General features: G+C 41.4%; 1 protein-coding gene across 3 annotated transcripts in view; it reads left to right on the top strand.

Moving 5' to 3' along the window:
• The first annotated feature begins 1,574 nt into the window (after positions 1-1,574).
• ccser2a (coiled-coil serine-rich protein 2a) overlaps positions 1,575-15,998 on the top strand; it is a 50,102-nt gene continuing 35,678 nt past the window's right edge. Inside the window, exons 1-3 of one of the 3 annotated variants that reach the window (XM_068327180.1) lie at positions 1,575-2,089; positions 13,430-14,931; positions 15,010-15,221. In XM_068327180.1, coding sequence (XP_068183281.1) covers positions 13,473-14,931; positions 15,010-15,221 — 1,671 coding nt within the window. In that variant the 5' untranslated portion in view covers positions 1,575-2,089; positions 13,430-13,472. Of the gene's footprint in view, positions 2,090-7,898; positions 8,024-13,429; positions 14,932-15,009; positions 15,222-15,998 lie in introns of those variants that run through there. The other 2 variants (XM_068327178.1, XM_068327179.1) reach the window with 2 other exon arrangements.

Here is a 15,998-nt window from a genome sequence, read left to right as displayed (position 1 = left end):
TTCTCTTATGGCACTGTGCAGCAGGATTTACTTCTCCTTTTATTTGATCCATCTGTTTCAGCATTCTTTCCCTATCCCATCCGTTCTCTCTGCTCTTGCCTGTATGACTGGTTTTATTTCCACCACATGGCCTCCTTGTTGATTGCACAGGTGTCTGTACACAGCTCTACTTTGTGACACTGTGCAGATGAATGTTTCTGAAGTGAAAAATTAGTGGAGAGTTGTACAAGGAGAAAATTAGAATAAAAGGACTGGGGGGAAAGATGAGGGTGAACTGGTTTAAGTGTAGCTTGGCACTGGTTTGGCACTGGTGCACGTAAGATTAATTTGCCTCCAAACTCTTGCCTCAACCTTCTTTCTCCCTTCTTTTTCTCTTTTCAACTCACAGCAATTACAGGGAAATGCTGCCCTCAATCGGTTATGTTGTTCGGTGAAATTGTGGCAGTACAGCAAGGGAAACAATCACCAAATATTATTTCTTTGTTCACTTTTTTTCTCCGTCAATTCCCATTTATTTTCACTGGCTTTGGCTTTAATTCACAAAATAACAATTTCTCCTGCCATTTAACAGAGGAGCATGGAATTTTAAATGAAGTCAAATATACATTAACTACAAAATCAATCAATCAATAAATATATGCGAGGAAAAGACATGGTCCACGGTCTACCAGCCCTGGTTCTGGGTTTCCGGTGTCATCCAGCATTGGTTCATGGTTCCAGAGTTCAAACACGACTGTTTCTGGTTTTCAGAGTTCGAGTAGTGCTGGTTCTGGTTTCCAGAGGTTGAGCAGTACTGGTTGCAAGTTCACACGGCCCACCAGTGCAGGATCTGGGTTGATAGGGTTTAGCTGAGCCAGATCTGGGTTCATAGGGCCCACCATTGCAAGTTCTTGGTTCCCAGGGTCCACAAGTGCTGGTTCTCGGTTCAAAGGGTCAACCAGTGCCGGTTCAGGATTCAGAGGGTCCACGGGTGTTTGTTCTGGTTTCACGTAGTCCATCAGCGCTGGTTCTGGGTTTCCTTGATCATCCAGCACTGGTTCCAGAGTTCAAACACAACCAGTTCTGGTTTCCGGAGGTTGGGCATAGGGTTCACCAGTGCAAGTTCTTGGTTTCCAGGGTCAACTAGTGGCCACTCACCTGCAGGAGGATCATCATACCAGAGATGGTCATCGTTGTGGTCGATATAATCCTCCAGGGCTTTTGGGGACTAGACTGTAGAGAAACCACAAAGCATCAAGTCACCAAATAAATCAGCTGTTATTACACATACGTTGTTAATGTAAATAATTCTCATCCATCCATTTTCTTGACCTCCACATTCATAAATAAATGTATGGTTTGCATTTTTGTAGTAGATAGATCATTTTGACTTGGTAATTTTATAAGTAGCTCACGTGGTGACGAAGTGTGAGCGCCCCCTGCTGTATACTGTACACACTACACACACAGACCGGGGTTAACATGCTACGTCACCCTTTGGGACCCAGGTGACACCTCCAAGCTCCGCCCCACTGGAGCGAGAGGACGGTGTCGGAATGATGACGCGCTTCGAGAAGTCAACCCACGTTAACGTGTTGTTTCTGTAGTGGTGACTTTATTTATCGGACCAGTATTTGTTTTCGTTTAAACGGTCGTCTTTTTTTCCTCTCCTTTTTTAAAATTTATTTTCCTTACGTTCGTCCGTCGTTTCGCAGTTTGTTTGTTTGTTCCTGTTCTTGATACCCGACATCTCTGCTGACACGTGAAATAGCGGCTCAGTGATGGATAGAGGAGCTCCGGTACGGAAAGTGGGAATACCTCGGGGAAATGCAAGGAATTCACAACTATTTGTGTTGTAGTTCACTAGTCAGGTCGTGTTGACCGTGCGGGACAGTGGGGAGTCGATGTGTGTGGTTCAGGAATAAGCGTCCGGCTGTTGACTGAACCAGAATAACCTAAGGACTGACTCTGGGCTGGCCATCACTTTATGAATGGTTCTTCATGTATGAAGACAAGGGACGGCCACCGGCCCGTCCGCAGCATGCTGGTACCTCCAACACTGTTTACTGATCCATCAGGCTGTAAACATGCTTTTGGCGGTATGATTTAGGTAAGTTAAATAATACACACACACATTTATATACTCAGCATGCTCACTGTACTGTGAAACAAGGCTGAGCAGGCCTTTATGTAATAAGCATATAAAAAAGAAGTTATTACATAACAGTTATTGCCAGACGTTGTGCACACATATCTCACCATGTGGATGAGTTGGATAAAAACATCTTGACAATTGTAAAAAAAAAAAGAAAAAGAAAAAAAAGAAAGTCAAATCTTGTCTTGTATTTGCTCATGACAAGTCTTCACCATGTCACATTGTGGAGTTTGTCAGGATTGAAGTCAAGTAAAGATGAGTCACACACCTTCACCTGCTACTCAGGAGCTCCTATTTAACAGTTTTATACCATGTGATTCAGCCTCACACTGTGTGTTGACTGAAGTTGTTGTCAGTCAAGACTCATAAGTCTCTGTGTGTATTTGTGTGTGTGTGTGTGTGTGTGTGTGTGTGTGTGTGTGTGTGTGTGCCATTTTAGGCAGTGATCTATTACAGCCCAGACAGTACAAGTGCCATGGTATCAACATGCCAGTACACATTAGGATAAGGCATGACAAATTGACCTTAGTGTAAGTGAGAAGGACACTCTACTAGTGCCCCAGTGTTTGGGTGGGGTTGCATTTACACACACACACACACACACACACACACACACACACACACACACACACACACACACACACACACACACACACACACACACACACACACACACACACACACACCTGTCATCTTAGGTCTTGGAGCACCACCTTAGCTGAGGGTGTGTTTACACTCTGACCCCCCCCCCCCAAGAACAGCTGACTATCTCTGAACCCGCCTGCCGGTGTGCTGAAGACCCCCCTCACAAATTGCAGTTCAGTATGATTTTTATTCCCAGACTGTACCCACATGTGCCCTGGTTATCAGCGATAGTGTTATGTGGGAACACACATTATTCACATTACTCTGTGAGAACTCACTGTGACACTTGTTAGTGGTAACCTCCAGGCCAAAAGATAACATAATCAAGATGAGTCATTTGTATGACAATACTAGGGGACTAGTTATTCCTTGCAGAGCGAGATGCGTGAAGCAGATATTCAGAGTGTCAGACTTAAGCTGTCTCCAATCACTTTGCAGCCGTTGATTTGGGATAAGGCTTGATTGAATTAAAAAGGATTGTGTGTGTGTTCTTCTGTGCTCCACTCTAGTTTCTCCTTGATCTGATTTTGTTCCCTATCCCTGCTATGGAGGTTTTGTTTTCACCCTTGATAGGAGTTTTCAGCAAAATTACACAAGAATCGCTGGACCCACAGCCGTGACATTTGCAGTACAAATTAGGTGCAGACCACAGAAACAGGAGGGACCTGGTTTTCATTTCCACTTTCTTTAACTAGATATTGATTTTTTTTTCTTGATATTTGCCCAAAGTGAACTGATTCCATGAAAATTTGTGAAGCGGTGGGCCAGTGTAAATGTGAATATGAATATCTGTCTCTTATATTTTTTCTTTCCTCTGTGTTCTCAGATTTTGTTTGCCTGTGCTCCATCAACACTATTGCTACACGTCAATTTCAGTATTGACGAGGTGTGTATTTAAAATGCTCAGAGATGACATCATATGAGATAGTCCAATGCAGTTTCAGTTTTTGTCACGTGTGTTTTTCAGCCTGATTTAACTTTGACTTTACTGTGATCTGCATTGCCCTCCTCTCCCTGTATGTGGTCTATCATTGGAGCTATTCTTAGCTACGCTTATCGGTTCTGTCATTCCCTCAGTGAACCCACAGATGTTAAACGGCTTGGAATAGCTCCATGTGTGGAAACACAATCTCAGATGGGCTAACATAGGGTCTGAAATTGACAGCGACTCTAACAATACCCTTCATAAATCAGGATGTGCCCTTGGCAGGCAAGAATCCTTTTGAATGACACCTCGTTGACGTTTTACTGTGTGACAGATTCTCATATGTCTAATATAATGAAAAAGGCAAATGAAAGCTGGGAAAACCTGTACTGTAAGATATGAACCTATTTTTAACTTCTCCCTTTCAGGTAGTTTAACTCCTGTTCTGTGCTTTGTACTTAAAATTAACAGTATTCTATAGAATTAGTTCTACAGCAGTTCCACTGCTATTATTTTCGTTTGTCAGTCCACTGCTCATTAGCCAAAAAGTGTGTTTACACAGACGTCATTAATTACACAACGCAGGGTGGTAGAAAGAAAAGCGTGTCTTTATTTGCTCAATGGTGGCATTAAAGAATGAGCAGCTGCTTAAATTTAAGACATTAATGCTTTTTGTCAACATAAACTGTTTCACAGCTGATGTGTTTTTTCTTGTGGTGTTAAAAGCTTTAATATTTTAATGATCGCTCTGTTTTATTAGACTTTCTCAGTTAGACATGACTTCATGATAGTGAACAGCACTTAACACCAAGGTTGTCAAACTGAACCAGGTGAATTGACTTTATTGGGATGAGGGCTGCTTTACTCGAACAGATTCACAGTACAGTATAAACCTGGACTGAGTGTGTCACCTGTTGGAGATATTGAAGAATATTGACTATGGCATTAATTAAACACAATATTGATACATTTGAAATTTCTTCTTAAGGTTACAAGAGGAACTGTAGATTTTACACGTTATTTCAGCTGCTTGCAATCCACATAAAGCCATATAGACATGTATGCTCTGCTTTCTCCTCAGATCAAGATTGGTGTGTTTGCTCCTGTTCTATCAAATACTGTACAATGGTTTCCTTTATGCATGGATTATTTTGCTATTTCATTAGCAAAGTAAAGTTATGCCTCATCATATGATTAAGACCTCATACTATATGATCTGTGCATCTCTGCAAAACAGAATAGTTTTTCTCACATTGACAGCTTGTTCCTAGCGTATTGGCCACTTCATGTTATGTGTCATTATATTGTGTGTAATTATGTTTGAGAACAAGGGCGTGAGAAAACTCCAAATACATCCTGTAACTGGTTCCCTAGAAACAGTTCAGATAAATGAAATTATAAGATGTCTTGGGGCCAAAGTGATCCTTAAATATTCGATAATTTTAAGGGGATAAGAAGCCTGCCTTGCTCTCTCGGAGTGGGGATGGTCAGAATTAGATGGGTGAATTACAAAAGTATGCATGAATTCATTCAACTATACACTTTTTAAAAAGTTGCATTCTCAGTCCTTCTCTCCCTTCTCCCTAGTTTCCATTACATAATGGTGAGATAAATCTGACACAAAAAAAGAAAGAAAAAAAAAGACAATAGCTTTTGCTTCACTAACTTGACAAAAATGTCATTGATAACCTGATATCTTGGAAAACCCTGAAATGTCAAAACTGTACATTGAGTAAAACTACGATCTAAAACCTCTTGGAAGAAACCTCAGTTTTGATTGACTGAGGTGGAGACAGATGACAGATGATAGATTTCAGTCATAACTTACACCCTGGAGAAGTGAAAGTCATGTCAGAAATCAATATAAATTTCATTAAATGTCCATTTAAACATCAGGAGTACATTTATCCCACCAGGACCAACTGCACTGTAGTAATGAGTCAACCTTTCCCAGAAGCCTCCTGTGGTGACTGAAAGGTTACTGTATTCTGTGTTGGACACCCTTTGGGTTTGTTCTCTTCCAGTTGTATCGGTGAAGCTAATAGCACTAAATTGCACACGAGGAGGTCTTTTTTTTTTTTTTTGGCTTCATATGAGACTGTCTCCCAGTTACTATTTAAAAATGCACTGCTTAGGGCAATAGCACGGAGTTGAGGGAGCATTTGTAAAGAAAGACAGCTCGACAGAGTGAATGCAAAGGAAGGATGCAGAGGAAAAGATGTAAGCTGGGCAGAGAGGAAGCTGAACAAATAGCAGTGCATTGTCTAGTCACAAAGGATGAATCCAATAAGAAAGTGGATCTATTGAAAGGTTATTATTTAGACCGCTTCACATCGAGGGCTGTAAGGATTCTCCACATTTCAGTTCTCATGACTGCGACATGTGGAAATAAGGACGCTGCCAGCTTAGGTCATATGAAAGTAAATCCCCCATAAACTGTGGAGGTGGTGTGTGTGTGTGTGTGTGGGGGGGGGGTGTCATGATTCTGATATACGACCATGAAGGCATTTGGTTGGCCTTTAACTCTGCATGTGACTCTTAATCCTAGTTTGTAGTGCTTGTGTTTCTTAGTCTTGTGACAAAATATGCTTACAAGACTTTTGTCTCACTTAAGATAAAGTATTAGCGCATAATCCTCTACTTGGACCTGTTTTTTACATGACTACGGTTATGATGATGAATGCAATATTACACGAATAGGGTTCATGTAGTGTACTATTCTCATCAAATGTCGAAAAAGCTTTTCATCTAATTCCTGCAGCTATTAGAGCATGTATAGAGTCAGTTCATGCAAATGATTACGTTGTAATTATATCATCCCACCTGTAGGGATCAATCAACGTTATGAATTTCAGTTGTATTAGTCTGGTCAGATTTGAAAAAGAGGAGTTTGCCTCGGGCAACTGTCTGCCCTGCCATCTGCTATCATTCACTTTACATGGATCAAATGATCTCGCTGACAGTGATTGACACCTGCTGTTGCCTCGTGACACTTTCTCATTTTGACCCGTCTTACTCCTGCTTCTCAGCAAAACACCTTAGAGAGAATGCTCTATAATTATTCTTATGGTTGAAAAGATATTTTGATTGTTGCAAATCACGGTTAGCAGGAATTACTTGAGTTTGGACTTTCTTTGAATTTGTGTCCTACATTATTGTGGCTCTTTTCCTGTTAGGGTTTAAAGTAATACTGAAGAAAGTCAGTTCTGGGAGTTAATTCTTTAGTTCATGAAGCATTCATTTCAACATGAATATTGATGATGTAAATGTTGATCAGCTGATTCTTGGAATAGAACTGATTTTTATCTTAAAAGTGGTGCTACTTTGGTGAACTTTTCTGTTTCTGAAATCCAGTGTTTTAGCCTTTTTTTTTTAATCACTGGCGTAACTTAAACCAATCTGTAATTTATCAAAGCTTGTGACATCTATAAACAGGAGATATTGAGGAACTGGTCATGGTTGTATGGTTTTTACAGCTGGCACTTCACAGAAAATGGATGACTAAATGGAGCCAGTGTACTGCCGACCGTAAAATGAGTGGGGAAATATAATTTGCTCTGAATCTTTAAGAGAACAACAACAACAAAAAAATCCTCTTTGGTGGAGTCACCCCTCATGAGCAGCTGAGTGCTTGACAGGATCTGCTCTCCTTTATTATCCCCTCTAGTGATCTTGTGACGTGATAGGTCAGCACCATGTGCTCTATAAAGCTGCTGCTGAATTTTGTGATTTTCCTTGCATTGGTAGGATTTAGCTTTTGCCTTTAGACTTTGAGTTTTCAGACTCAAATGTTTGAGATTTTATATCTCCCTGTGTGTTTTCCCATAAGCATAGCGCCCCCTTTGCTGTCCTACCTCCTCGTCTCATAGCAAACTGAACTCTTAAAAGGTGTCCCATCAAATATTAAACACACACCCATGGATGCTCTTGTGTCTCCTCCCACACACACACACACACACACACACACACACACACACACACACACACACACACACACACACACACACACACACACACACACACACACACACACACACACACACACACACACACACACACACACACACACACACACACACACACACACACACACACACACACACACACTCTCAGGCAATGAGAGAGCCAGACAGCAGACGGATCGACCTCTGAGGAGTGTCTTCCCGTTCCTGTCCTCTATCTAATAGATGATGTCTTAACTTTAAAGCAGATGTTGAATGAACCAAAGTGCATTCACTCAAAGTGTGAAGCTCTGACCTGAATGGCTGACTTGGGGTTAACAAAGACTGGACCAGTAAACAGGACTTCACTGCCTTAAGGTAAAACTGCCTATTCTCTTCAGTCGAATGTTTTAAACAGACAGGCAAGTTGGATGAATGAATGTTGCTGATTGTTGCACCTTAACTTTCTCCGTTTGCTCTGTTGGTCTCTTGTCATTTGATCTACCGGAATCAGTACACAGCTTTACTAAACCTTTTGTCCTGTATCAGTGACTTAGCATCCATAAGCATCGGTGTAGCTTAGCCAAGTATTGCTTTCATTCAATACACATTAGCTTATTGTCAGTGTAGCTTTCATCCCTGTCTCATTCTATTAGCCGGCTCTAATGGCACTCTTGCTAATCTGTAATGGGAGAGAGCTGTGGCCCTATACGGCCTTGTCCAGATGACTGCCCTAGTTATTACTCCACTGAGAGACTGGACAAAGCCAATATATGCAAATTAAGATGCTCTGTGGACCAGAAGCAGTTGGTGATGTGTTAAACCCTATTCGTCTAGAATCATTTCTGACTGAGACAAGAAGGAAACTGCTCTGAGATTGTAGTTTTGTGTCTGGGTTGGTCCGTTGCCTTGTCGGTAAAAGCCAGCTGGATGACATAATGAGACACTTTGACAGATGTGAAAGAACTATTGATCGAGGTACATTTGACACTAAGAAAGACAGATATACCAAGATGGAAGCAGAGAGGTACAGATGAGTTGCAAGTTGTATCTGCCTCTCACAGTATTTACAAGCTAAATGAGAGATTGCCTGCTTTCTCGCCAGTCCCTCCATCATTTCTGGCCCTCCGTTCATTTCATTATCCTAGTCAATGACGGCATATTGGGTCATCTATATACCCCTTATGCAATCAGTATCATTTCACACATCAATAATATTTCTAGTACTGTGGGCGTTTCTGTGTCTTTATCCATATATTATCCAAATATTATTGTTTTTCCTCTTTATTCTCACTCCATTCCTTGTAGTTTGAATGCAGTCCATGTGTATTTGAATTGTTCATATATCCCAGAGGATATATGAACAAACTTGGGTTTGCCCTGATTTGCTTCGCCTCTGTTCTCACTCTGTGGAGTTCATTAAATGGGTAACCCTAGTATGCATACTACAGCAGTTACAACCATTTTTTGTATTGTGTAAATGCAGATCTAATATGCAAAGTAGAAAATTTCCATTTTAAGCAAATCTGTTGTTATGTAAAATAGGGTCTTAATTCCAGTTACAAACAGCTGTTGTGTTGGGAACCTTAATCTAAAAGTTAATCTACAAAGAATATACTTAGTTTTAAATAAAACAAATTTAAAAATGGATAGCAATGCTGATATCGTAGAAAAAGAGATGCTCAGATTTTGCAAAGGTTTAGCAATGGTAAGGATCAATGAGAGTTGGGGGATGAGACAGACTGACAGTAGGGACAATCTGCAGGATAAGGGATGTACTGTGTGTAGTCGAGGACGTCTGTTCACGTATGACCACATGACCCAATTGTTCATGTCCTGCTTTTGCTTCTTATATCTGTGTGTCCTGCTACTCCTAAAGAGTACATCCTTATAGTGTGTGAATACAGTTCAAACATGAAAGAGATGCCGGAAGCGCATTGAATGACCTTATTCTTGCAAATCAGATTTTTCACCCTTCCTGTGTCTCTGCCAGGTCATTTCTGACTGGCTGTCCCCTGACTCGGAAATAAAGTGAGGCCAAACAGTCCTACTGGCAGACTGATAGAAAGCTCTCGTTGTCTCTATGACAGATAGATTTAAAAGATGCCATCTTACTTTTGTGCTTATTTCACATATCACACCATGTTTGTAACCCTGACTTCAGTTGGATGGTGTCTTCGTGGGCTGTTACATTATTCATCCCTTTGCACTATCAAGGTTTCACAATGTTTTCTTGGTGGTACAGAGGAACAGGAGGCACATTGTTGGCCTTGGTTACCATGGGTTTAGTGCAGCCTTTGTACGTGAAGTTCATGAAGCTCTAGGCAACAGTATTTACTTGCAACTCTATTTTATGGGGGAAGGGAGTATTATCAGATATGAGCATTTGACAGCCGGTTGGCAGGATTCATCTCTGAATGTGTGTCAGTCAGTGAGAATCTTGGTAATTCACGGTTTATTTGAGCTGGACTCTTTACTGGCGTCATATTTTCTGACGCTGTCAAGATAGTTTTAAGTTGAAATAATCATTTCATGAAAAAAAGGGCTTTATGATGTCTTTGAAGAATCATACACATGTTACAAGTTTGGCCTCTATTGTAAAAATATGGTTTGGAGATACATTTATTGAATTCCAGCAATGTAAAAATTTAATGCACTAAATCTGCTTTTGGCATCAGAATAAATACATGAGCTCTCAGTCAGTTTATCAGGCCATTGAGTTGCATGTTTTAAATTTTACTCAGGTTGTACAGTATGTTGTGAAAGTCATTGCCATACCTACTGTAATTTAGAAATGCCTTTGTTCACTAGTGCTTGTTTGAATTTACCTTTTCATGGTCATAGAGTGACAGAATTATCTTAGAGAAGCATGTTAAGTCAGGTGGCCTTGGATTCTTGACATCATTACATTTACATTATTATTTTTTATTGAATTAAAAAACCGCGGTACACTGGCGTCGTGCCCGGAGTGTCCCCCGCCTCACGCCCTGAGACTGCCAGGATAGGCACTGGCTACCCCGTGACCTGCGTTAGCGGATTAAGCGGGTTGGAAAATGAATGAATGAATGAATGAATTAAAAAAACATTTCTGGAAAATATCTCACTGTAGCTGATGAATGAGTTAGCCCAGATAAAAGGACACCTGCTACAGCATTGTGAGGATTTGCTGCAATGTAAAAATGATCCTTCATACTGGCTGTGAATGCAATTTGAGCAGTTGTAGGGCAATTGACAGTGGCACAGACCTCTAATATAATCATCACCCATTAACCTGCTGTTACTACCACAGGGCAGTAGAGGCTTTGCTTGCCCTGCATACACACACTGACCTGATTTTGTGTGTGTAACTGTGTTTTTGTGTTTCTGCCCATTTGTGTTTATGTAGCAGATGAGGATAGCGGCATAGCCAGGGACAACTGTGATGATTGCGTATCTTCAGTTGTAGACACATGTGGTTGCTCATTGGAATATGATGGACAATGTTTGGTTTTTTTCTGAATAGGAGACCCATATTGGAATGCCCATCCCCCATTCACATTTTGAGTGGATTATTACTCCATTATCCGCCTTATGTGTTTGTGCCAGTTTCTGAAAGGATACGGCCAGATAAAGAGAGAAAAGTCTTGTGCAGCAAGCACTTCTTGTAACTGCATTGTTTCTGAATAAAACTGTTAAGTGATTTTAAATTTGGATTGAGCCTGCTGACGGTAGTTTCTGCTTTGCCTCATCATGCACATGGGTCACTTTCTGTTAACCACACTCACCATCTGGATCCGAACAACTTGTACATACAAATTCTTCCATAGTGCAACCAGATTAATGTCAAAGGCAGACGCACCATCAACATGAATACATATACTTCATGGTTAGTTGGAAGTGAATGTATCGAAAAATTAGTCAACAGAAACAGTGCTGTGCTCTCCATCAACTGGTTTTACACGCTGTATATGCTCCATTCATTATTCAAATCACGCTGGACGCTTTCCCAGCACTGGTGTCCATTTGTGTCATGTTCACTGATTAACGATTCGCGCATTCTATTTTTGGCCAGACTTATTGTTGCTGTATCCTCATTGTGATCTGCAGTGAGAACAAGGAACAGGTAGAGGAGAAGCTAGAGAGGTGGAGGTTTGTCCTGGAAAGGAGAGGAATGAAGGTTAGCTGCAGTAAGACAGAATACATGTGTGTGAATGAGAGGGACCCAAGTGGAAGAGTGAGGTTACATGGAAAAGAGATCAAGAAAGTGGAGGATTTTAGGTACCTAGGGTCAGCAGTCCAGAGCAGTGGAGAGTGTGGAAAAGAGGTGAAGAAGCGTGTATAGGCAGGATGGAACGGGTGGAGAAAAGTGTCAGGTGTGATGTGTGATAGAAGAGTTTCAGCTGAAATGAAAGGAAAGGTGTACAAAACTGTGGTGAGACCAGCGATGTTGTTTGGTCTAGAGACAGTGCCACTGAAGAAAAGACAGGAGACAAAGCTGGAGGTAGCACAGATGAAGATGCTGAGGATTTCTTTGGGAGTGACCAGGATGGATAGGATCAGGAATGAGTACATCAGTGGGACAGCACTATTAGAGGTTTTGGATATAAAGTCAGAGAGGCCAGACTGAGATGGTTTGGACATGTCCAGAGGAGAGATAGTGAATCTATTGGTAGAAGGATGCTGAGTTTTGAACTGCCAGGCAGGAGGCCTAGAGAAGACCAAAGAGGAGGTTTATGGATGTAGTGAAAGAGGACATAAAGGTAGTTGGTGTGAGAGAAGAGGATCCAGAAGACAGGGTTAGATGGAGGCAATTGATTCGCTGTGGCGACCCCTGAAGGGAAAAGCCGAAAGGAAAAGAAGAAGATCCTCAAATACCCCATGCCAGCTCTTGGTCAAGTCATAGCTGAACATCTGAACATTTTTACTGTCATCCTGTCAGTGTATTATTAAGACTCTAAAATTTGTTCCTCATAAGTATGTGGGTTGAAATAGATCATAAAAATCACTCAGTTCTGTTTGCTGCTTTTCATTTCATCCTGTGTGTTTTTGCTGCCTGGTTTAAAAAGAGTCAGAAGTACTTACAACTTACTTACAGGTTTAAGGAAGAGGAATTAGACTTAGCATATGTGGTTGAAAGTTGTGGTCACTAAGCCCTGTACTACTTGCGTTAAGACACTCATTTAGTCTATTTACTTTCTCACACGACCTTCTGAAAGCGTCAAGGCAGCCTTGTCGTGGCAAAGTCTCAAGTCTTCCTGGAAGGTTGCCATATTAATCCTTAATACTTCTCACAGTCGGCGGTCTTTGGAAAGGATTCAGACATGCAACCACTGCAGCTGGTGGACAGGAATACCCATACTGTTGCTTCTATTGAGTAACGAGTCAAAGTAAGATAATGGCACAAGTATTAGTGTTATTTAGGAAAAAATAGGAAAGCTTGTAAAATGCAATGGGACAGTACAGAGCAGTATCAAACCAGGGCATGTAGTCAAAGACAAGACAGTGCTAACAATTAATTTAACACACATATAAGTTGTATTTCTGTTGTGCGTAGTGCAGTTCAGCAATTACACTGTGTATTATTGTGTATTTCTACATGAAGTGAAAAGGGGTATAGATTATGGTAATGCTACATTATTGGCTTGATTCATTTTGTGTTGATATCTTCAGTTTCTGGTAGTATAAGAGAACCTACAAAATGCAAGCTCTTTGTTAATATGTTTTCAGTAACAAAGAGTTCTAAGGTCTGCTTAAGTCATGTATCTAATCTGTTTTTTTCTGTCTTTCTGTCTATTCTTTCCCAAGTTGTGTCTCATTCAATATTTCTCCATGCCTTTGTTGGCATCTAATGGAAGAAAAGGAATCCATCAGGTCTGCCATGGTATCCAGACTGCCTAAGTTTGGTGGACGGTCCCCAGCTGGTGGCACCAGCCCCTTATCCAGTGGTTCTGCACAGCCAACAACCCCTGTCCAGGATGTTAGTTGCACTCCTCCTAGAACACGGCTAAATGGTACAATCCGTTCTTCCCCTTTCTCCATGAAATGGAAGAGAGATGAGGGAATGACTCCCTCTAGCTCCATAACACCCACCATCCCTGTGGATGCAGACAAGGCTCAGCTACAGCTTTCCTTATTGGGGAATGAAGTAAAGAAGGGGTCTCCAGCAACGCCCAAGATGCGAAGGTCAGGTGCTTTGATGGTGCCTATCTCCAGTCCCAAGGCCATTCCCAAACAATCCCTCAAGATGAGTTCCAAAGTAGGACCACAGCTAGGCCAAAGTTCACTAAATAGAGGCCTGAAAATGGGTCACAGTAGCCCCAGTGTTCCTAGTGAAAAAGTGTCAGAGTCTCGCCTTATGCGACAAAAGTTGAGCTCAAGTTCTCCGAGAAGCAGCTCTCAAGACAGCTTGTCCCAATCAAGTGACAGCCTGAAGACATTGGCACTGGACAATATGGTACGCTCAAACAGTTTCACTCACATCAAGCAGATTCCCTCTACCACCAGCCAACCTATGACACGATCCTTCTCCTTTAATCGAGCTGTAGAGCTAGCCAAGCCTCTGACAAACACTCAGTTGCAGCCTCCTCGCAGCAATTTCCTCAAACCCCCTCAGCTTAGCAATGGAAGACTTGGTTTAGGACTTGGAGGTCTCAATGACAGCCTTGGAGGTTCAGGAGGTTTAGGTGGAGGATATGGAGGACCGCAGTGCAGTAGAACTTCCTCAGGTGCCTCCTCCTTGCCCACACTGTCATTCCCATCAGCACCCACTACTCCCAGTGCGCTGAGAAAGCCTCTACTCCCTAATTGTGTGCTGACCAAGTCACTGAGTAGCAGTGGAGGTTCATTTGGTTACAGGCTGACTCGATCTGGACAGGCGAAGCAGCAGAACACTTCTTTGTCAGGTAGGGTCCAAAGAGATATCAGACCTTTAGCTGCCCCTATTTGTGGAGAACTGTTAGCAATAGCAACAAACATTGAACTGGCTTGTGAGACTGCCAAAGCAGACTCACAGAGTAACAGTGATGGAAGTTCAAAAGAAGAAAGACGAGAAGGAGGAGGAAGTGGCACGCTTACACAGAGCTCTGGCCAGGCAGCAGGAGAGACTCTGGAGGATATGTCTCTGTCTTCTGCCTCATCACTAGGAAGAGGAGACACCAGTGAAGAGTTTCCTGATGACTTTAGCCCTGTGGGAAATGTGCTCAGTGATGGGTCTCTGCCTGACAACAATAAAGCTGACAACACTACTGAAACCCCTCTGCATAGCTTTCACAATGAAACACTAAAATGGGACAATATGGATCTGGAAGGTATTAAAACTGAACTGAATGTAACATAACTATTATTTTGTGGTACAGTTGTTCAGCTGTATGTTTATAAATTGTCAGGTCATAAGGAGGAAAGTCCTCTGGAGCACCCCCATGGACCCCTGGTTTGGTCTCCAGAGAGCAGTGAAGTCCAGCAGGCCTCATCCACAGAGCTATCACCCTCTAATAGCTCAGATGGCACCTACATGTGGGATGAAGAGGGTCTTGAACCCTTTAGAGAGCCTGTAGTACAGCCAAGTGACAACTGTGATGACTCTGAGCTCAATAGCATGGTAAGTCTTAGTTTTCAAATTTTAAGAATTTTGACTGAAATGTCAGAAAAATAAGATACAATTAAAGAAAATTCAGAACTATACCAAATATGAAATGCTTGTTTACTCTATTTGGAGTATTTTTATTTCCATTTGTTTAATTATATGAGATAATGATAGTGATGCTAATAATTCTGTTAATTAACTAATTCATAGTAAATTAGTTTTAGTTAAAGACTTTACTGTAGTATCTGCTGACAAGCATTCAGCACTCCTCTTGCCACCTGGCAGATTTCGACATCAGATATTTCTGAAAGGGAAAGGACTGGATTGCAGCCAGGATCATTTAATGATGATACGGTCACTGATGCTGACACATTGTATGCTTGTCTGATTAAAAAGTGGGCCCATTCCCAAGTAAAGTTTTTTTTTTTAAAGTGACAGAGATTAAAAAAAAGTTGAGGTTATGATACTTTGAAAGTGGTCGTGCACATTTCATAAATGGACTTCTATATTACAACAGACACAGACAGTAGTTTGATTTTAAATGAAGAATTAAATTCTTGCCTGCTGGCCTATAAAAGTACCATCACATATTGCACTGGACATTTCATTTACTGCTGCTAACCAGTATAAAATGTGTATGTCCACAGAGCAGTAGCTCAAATTATCCCATTAGAAGGGAAGTCACGGAATCAACCCTTGTGTTGTCTTTACATGTATCCTCCCCTTGTAGTTCAAAATAGTGTGTGTGTTTGGAAAGTATGTAAATGTCCATACAACACAAGAAGACATGAA

This window comes from Antennarius striatus, chromosome 11 (genome assembly GCF_040054535.1).
Source record: "Antennarius striatus isolate MH-2024 chromosome 11, ASM4005453v1, whole genome shotgun sequence".
Classification (NCBI taxonomy): domain Eukaryota; kingdom Metazoa; phylum Chordata; class Actinopteri; order Lophiiformes; family Antennariidae; genus Antennarius; species Antennarius striatus.
Note: the sequence above shows the minus strand (reverse complement) of the source record. Positions and strands in the feature narration are given on the sequence as shown.